The sequence below is a fragment of the Bidens hawaiensis genome, unplaced genomic scaffold, assembly GCF_021521415.1.
Source record: "Bidens hawaiensis isolate Kalapana, Puna unplaced genomic scaffold, B.hawaiensis_p1.1 tig00028288_1, whole genome shotgun sequence".
Classification (NCBI taxonomy): Eukaryota; Viridiplantae; Streptophyta; class Magnoliopsida; order Asterales; family Asteraceae; genus Bidens; species Bidens hawaiensis.
Window position 1 is genome coordinate 37,117 of NW_027494614.1, and position 7,403 is coordinate 44,519.

The 7,403-nt window shown below is 34.3% G+C and overlaps 1 protein-coding gene across 1 annotated transcript; it reads right to left on the minus strand.

Moving 5' to 3' along the window:
* Positions 1-1,158: 1,158 nt before the first annotated feature.
* LOC143576754 (protein STABILIZED1-like) lies at positions 1,159-4,489 on the minus strand. The gene is made up of 6 exons (XM_077060781.1): positions 4,043-4,489; positions 3,894-3,975; positions 3,588-3,796; positions 1,543-1,624; positions 1,372-1,376; positions 1,159-1,215 (listed from the first exon to the last, which is right to left on the minus strand). The coding sequence occupies exons 1-6, from the start codon at positions 4,487-4,489 to the stop codon at positions 1,159-1,161; spliced, it is 882 nt and encodes a 293-aa protein (XP_076916896.1).
* Between the last annotated feature and the right edge of the window lie 2,914 nt (positions 4,490-7,403).

Consider the following 7,403-nt stretch of genomic DNA (forward strand, 5'->3'; position numbering starts at 1 on the left):
CTATATGGTAGACGTTATAGAACTCCCGTGTGTTGAGGAGAAATCGGTCAGAAAGAGATCGAAAGTTTAGAAGTTGTGCAAGAAACCACTTCAAGGTTTGATCAGGTCAAGGAAAGAATGAATGCCGCTAAAGACCGACAGAAGTCATATGCTGATAAGCGGCGACCAACCGATTGAGTTGATGCTCAAGGTCTCGCCTTGGAAGAGAATTATTTGTTTCAGAAATAGGGGAAAGTTGCGTCCAGGGTACATTGGACCATTAAGAATCATAGATCCTGTTGGCGAAGTGGCTTATAAATTAGTTATACTAGAAGAGCTGGACAGAATCCACTCTACCTTTCACGTTTCTCACTTGAGAAATGTAAGGCTGATGACACGTCCCACGTGCCATTAGTAGATATTGAGGTTGATGAATAGTTCAACCCGTAGGGATAGTTGACCAAAAAGAGAAACAGCTTCTCCGTAAAGTCATTCCTTTAGTCAAAGTGATATGGAAGCATCGTAAATGATCACATGCTACTTGGGAAGCTGAAGATGAAGTGAGGAAGTTCAAACCGCAGTTGTTTAAGTGATAGATAGGTTTCGAGTACGAAACAAACAAAAAAAATGCCATATAGTGACATACAAATAGTGCCACTAAAAGCAAAAAAAATGCCACTAAAGACTCATGTAAGAATGTGTGGCACACAAAAAGTGTCACTAGAAGCGATGACACTAAAGCCTTTTAGTAGCACTTTTTCGTTATGCCACACAAAGTTTTAAGGCTTTCAGTGGCACTTTTTTTGCCACAATGTAATAAAAGTCTTTGGTGGCACAATTTTTGTGCCGTTAAAATTAATCCCAGCCGTATCTTTATGCTAATTTTAGTGTCACTTTTGTTTTGCCGCAATGTTAAACTCTTGCGACACAAAATTTGTGCTGGTAAAAACTATTTCTGTTTAAATATATGTACTACTTTTAGTGGCACATAATTTTGCTATAAAAACCACATGATTTACAACATAAAATATAAGTTTGATAAAATTATAAATGCAGAAATCATAATATCATAACTTAAATAAAAATTTCAATTCAACACATATTACAAATGTTAAAAACAAATAGTCTAAGAAGTAACATATTCCAACCAAATGTGACTAGATGAGTCTAAACATTCTTCTAGGTGAGAATTTCACTTTCAGAAAACTTAGCTTCAAAGCTTATCATGATATCTACCTTGTCATCATCAACCATATAAACTAACATTAGTATTGATTAAAAAAATATAGTTCTTTTTTTACGAATGTATTTGTATTTAATTAAAAAGACAAACATGTATAAGAAATTTTTTCGAACACCTAACAATTAGACAAAAAAAAACTAACATATTACCTTAACTGCAAACGTCAACAAAAATTTAAAGATCAATTGTCTAAACATTTTTCTTGCCCTGTGAAACACAAATTTTGGATGATCAGTTTAGGGTTAATACCAGGTCGCAATATAAGTACGTCCAGTTATTCTAGCAAAATAAATAAAAAGTAACAAATTAAAAGTAATTACCATTATCATTAGGAATTCTTGAAGATGACATATCGTTAACCGATGAAGAATTGTTATTAACCAAAGAACCAAAACCAGGGACCTAAAAGATGTAAATGAAACAAGTGCTAGTACATAAATACATAATCATATACTAGTAGGAGTGCCCGCGCGTTGCGGCGGGGACACAACGGGAATTCGATCGATTGGTGTTTGGTTCGTTATGGTACCCTTATTTTCTATAGTTTAGATTCGATGCAGTTTACGATTTGTGATTGAGTTAGTTGACGTGGAAATGCATAGATACACACGATTATATATCATTAGCAAAAAATGAATTACACACAATTATGTATTTAAGCTTTTTTTTAAATCAACGAATGCAACTGAGGTAGTTGACACAAAAATGCAAAGATACAAGATTGTATTGATGAATAAAAATACAAAGGTGTTTGTGTTTCGGGTCAACCCAACTATAATCCGTATAAAAAGTTTTCCTTTTTGACTCATGACTTGAATCTTAGCTCGATTAGTCATTCCCATTTCTTTAATCTTGCAAAGGACATAGTTAAAAAAATATGCATGAACACTTGGAAATGTAAAGAAAATATGAAACCTAAATATGTTGTAATCATCAAACAAGTACCACTATCTAATTTGGCAAAACTTGCAATTTGTTTGGTCAAAGGTTATGTTGTTGTCTAAGGTGCACAGTTACGGGCTGGGGTTTATATTGGGGATTCAATAGTATCCGTTTTATACGAAATTGAGTTTCAACATTCCCGAACATTTGTGTAAGACCTACAAAATTTTTCACGTCAAATGGATTTAGTTAAGAGGTCAAAACGGTCTCGTAAAACAGATTTACTGTTGCTGTCCCAACTAGGTCAGCCTGTTTACGAACATCCTTTCAGCGTCTTAAACATTTTATATTTGTTTGGTTTTTGGACAGAAGTTGGATAACATCATAATTGATTTTGTGTAATTTTTCTAGAATTATCTGAATTCGTTTGATGTGGTTTTATGGATTTTGTATCAATAAAATAGTGCTTTTCAGCAACAAGGTTAGTCGTTTGCAGATGTTGTTTTAGGGAATTAACCATTTTATTTGGACATGATTTTTGGTGTGAAGTTGGGTCATATCATAAACCATTTTATGTAATTTTTGTAGAGTTTTATGAATTCTTTTGTCGCGGTTTTATGGATGTTGTATCAACAAAATAGTGATTTCTAGAAATGTGCTTAATTATGACGTAACGGGTCAAAAGCATATACGTGAGTAACCAAATTCCGCACTAATTTTAACGTAAAGTTATTTATAAATTTAGAGTGTTACAACGTTAAAACTGATTTTCTAAGTTTGAGTTAATGACTTTTATGAGGTCAAACTGCATAGAGAAATTTAACCAAAAACTTTTAAATTGCCGAAAATGCCCCTGGTTATGCAGCAGCCATAAACTAATATGTGCAACCAACATTCAATTTTGCACTTTGACCCGATTAGCCTTGGGTTTAATATCCTGAGCCAGTTTTTCATAAAAAAAAAGAAAAGAGAAAAGAAAGAGTTAGTTTAGCAAGAATACTATAATAAACATTCAATTTTTTAAGCAATATTGTAGCTTTCACGTTGCTAGAGAGTCAGACATCTTAGAAATAATCAAGTTTTCCAAATTTTGCAATTTATGTTGCGTATTAATTATTAAGATTCATACTTCTCCCTAGTGTTGAGCCAACAACTGGTGGTTTACATGGTTTGACTACGGCTGGTTTTGGGACCACGCTACCACTGTTGGCTTGTTTAACGACTTTTATGGTTTCCACTTGATTACGTTTTGCTTATCAAGTTGCAACTTTCCGTTATAAAGGTTCTCAGTTTTTTTAATATCTAAAAGCAACGCCCAAAACCGGAAGTTAATAAAAAAAACTAAATAGCAAACAATAAGTTAACAAAAATGGCCTGTTGACCAAAGAGTCAAAATAGAGATTACTAAACTTTGTTATCTTCTGCAGCTTTATCTGCCTTTCAAAGTGTAACAACTACTTTCTTCAATATAGCTTCAACTGACAGATGCGAATTCCAAACCATGTTTAGGCTCTGCAGGAACACAATTCCTCAAAACCTCCATCAGCTGATCCTCAGTCCCATGCTGCAGTTCAAATTTATAAACCAGAGCCCAAAAGTCCCCAACATCAGGTGCAACTGTAAACGCCCAGTTCAACCAATCCCGCGCATTGTTCACCTTCATAACATGCCAAAACAGCTTCCCGATAGCAGCTATTACATGAGGATCATGTTCACATTTAAAGCATCAATGCTCTTGATCTTCCTCTGTGATCTTGGATCCTTTTCAATAGTAGCAGCCATAATATACCACTATTGGGGCATTCTTGTAACAACTTCGCCATCAAAATATCAGCTTTTTTGTTCAGATCCGTGCTTTGACTCGGCTCGAACTGCAACCAGCCAGAGTTCAGGGTTACATGGGTTTTTTTTTCTAGCCATCGTGAGCACGGCTCTAACCTTACTCAATCCTGACATTCTCTCCTCAAGATTTGCAAGTGAGAGCCATAATGGAGTAGAATCTAGGCACTGCTTTAAACCCAAATCATAAATGTGGTTTGCTTGTGGTAAACAACCGAGTCTTTGTTCAAGCTGACCGAGCATTAACCATAGTTTGAAAAACGAAAGAAATAATCTTAACCCTTCATCAAGCAGCCTCCTTTCTTTTGAACTGTTCCCAAGTTCTCTTTCAACAATTGCAGACTTCATCCACACTCTCCCGGTCCCACCCCGTTCACAAGCTTTAGCCAGAAGCATTCTGACCCGTTCTGGCTCGTTATTCTCAAATTCCAGCTTAAACGCAGCAAGCCAGATTTCCACATATTTGGGAATTGCAGCATCTGCCTTTTGAAGAATGTTCCTTGCTGCAGGCACATCACCAGCAAGCCATTTCTCTTTAGCACCCATTAGCCATTTCTCTCAACACCCTGCAAAATTGTTGAAGTTAATTTTATATTTCAGAAGCTAAACATATACATATACACGATTGGTGATTCCTTTTCTAACATATGGTATACTTTGCTCTTTGGAACTATTGTTCACAAAAATTGACTTATGTTATATATATAAGAATAATTTTTTTTAAGGAAAATGAGTTTGGAGGTGTTATACATTAAAATATATCCTGGACAAAGTTCACCCCGTTCAATCCATTTGACCATTTCCTTTTTAGTTACCCTTTTTTTCTTGTTTATGTTAATTGTTAAAGAGACAGATACAACCAATGTATTCCAACTTAATTAAAATTGCCACATCCAATGTATTCCAACTTTCCAATTTTTTGGATCTAAAAACTACCATGATCATATATCAAAACTAAATCTAGATTATGAAACACTAAATAAAGAGAAATTAACCTAAAAGAAACTTTGCTGTGATGTTACCCATACATAGCAAACGTATACAACTCCATAAAGACAAATTTATTGTGTAGATAAGAACATATTGTATCTTGAAGCGAGATGAAAGTCTACCTCCAATTACACACGATTAAACTATAGTAACTACGAATTGAACGACATGAAACTTGTTCTACAGGCAGCGTAATTGAATTGAAAAATCAAAAGGCTTGAGACACAGATACCTGAATAAGCGTGAACTTGAGCCCAGATTGAAATTTAGAATCTGCAATAGAGGAATCAGACAAAGAAGAAGTGATGGGTTAGAACTAAATAACGAAATCAGAAAATATCCAGGGCGTAGGATGGATAAGAACCTTACCACTTCATGTCTTTAAAATCACGATCGGTAAGGTTTAGAAAGGAAAGACAATTGATATTTGCTATTTGAAAGTAATTGGGTTATATTGAAACAAACCGAAGGATATGGAAGTATGAAACATTGATAGAGCATTGACTACACTCGTTAGTTGATCGATAGTTTGTGAATTTGTCGAAGAAGCACCGTTACTTTTTTCCGCCGGTGTCCTTCCAACTAATCGAATGTATCCTCTCTGGGCCTTTAACTTTTGAGTATTCATAGATTGTAAAATCATTTGGATCACCAGGTGTGATTGTATGATTGTGTGATTGTTGAGTCATTTGCAATATTTTTTAACGAAGCCTAAGAGCATGATAAAATAATTTATCACAAAAAATAAAAATTAAACACATCCATTATATATAGAAACATTAATATACAATACCACAACGTGAGCAGCTTTATCATCAACTTTTACGGGTGCGAGTTTTTACATACATTTCTCCTCGTGTTGGATGTACACAATTATTTTCTGTTGCCTGTAATTAGGTTTGATGGTTAGTAAAGAAAATATAAACCCAAAAATAAAATAATAGTGTCCAAAATAGCTAGAATAATACCATTTCATGACTAAGTCTAGCAAACAACTTTGTCCCACTAACATGGGGCTCTTTCATCTTTGAGCGGCTCGATCTTTTAGCATCACATGTTTCCTATGGTAAACGGAAAATAAATATACAATAAGGTCTTCATTTTTAGCATATAACTGATCACTGAACCCGACCAAAGCAACCCGACCCGATTAAAAAGATACCTAATTTAGTTGAACCATATTACCAATGAGAGATACACTTAAATGTTTCGGTAGTTGGATAAAGTATTTAACACCCAATACCCAAATAACCTGACTCTATTAACCCAACACATGAATATATCCCAATCTTTAATATACAATAAGAAATCTTTTATCTAATTCCATAATTATATTTATTGTATAAGAAATCAAAGTTACACATCATTGTTACCTGAAATTCTGGAGTGAACCAACGAGTAACAAATTCTTTAAATTGAGCCTGATTTAATCTGTTGTCATTTTTAACTTGTTATGACACGATTTCAGCAACCGTAAGGCTTGGATCATACGCACGATCCATTAACGAATTGCTCTCCATTTTCTTCCCATGCTATGGAGGATCCATTTTTTAATCTCGCTTGTTTCATTTGGATGGATAACAAATTTAGACTGTAAATAAAAACCCTATTAAGTAGCCTAAACATAATATTACCAATTTGACTAATGCTACCACATTAAAGGCTACACACAAGATGCAAACATATACTACAAGTTCACAATTTTATAAATTATTATATACCTTAGCAACTGAATACATGTCCTTTTTTTTTTTTTTTTTTTTTTTTTTTGTACGGGAACCTTTCTCCAGTCAGAATATTCAGTGGATACATGCTCAGGCATCCTCACGAGCGTCCCAAGGAATTGAATAAGTTCATTACCTTCATCCCCAATATGTATGCCGAACTTGTTGAATGTGACAACTATTCTTTGTGTTGTATCCATCTTCCAAATTTCAGCCTTTTGTGTATAACCTCTTGCATTTTTAGGAGCACCAAACAAGTTTGAGAATACAAAACAAGTATAAAAACAATTTTACACAGGTTAGACATATCTACTATCATTTTTGTTTCTAAAACATCATTACAATTTGTCTATAGTATTACCTTGTATTTCACCACTTTGATGAGCTTGAGTTTCAAAAACCTGGTGGTCATCAACATTGTCTTCAACATGGTCATCATCAACATGATCTTCGATACGCTCATTCGAGACGATAGAAGTGATATGTAACCTCTTGCGCTTACCTTTACTATTGCCTTTTGAAACAAACTCTGATGCCTTTTGTTTATCAGTGCATTGTAATTGTTTTGTAATATTGTCTTCCTCTTCGGAAAAGTCGTGATCTGCGATTTGTGTCTCATGTGGGTTATTTGTATGCATCATATTGCCTACGTCTTCATACTCATCATGTTGATCAACATCGTCTACTTCAGTGTCCATTCTATTACCTTCTAAAAGCATAAAAGACTAAATTAAATAAAATATACT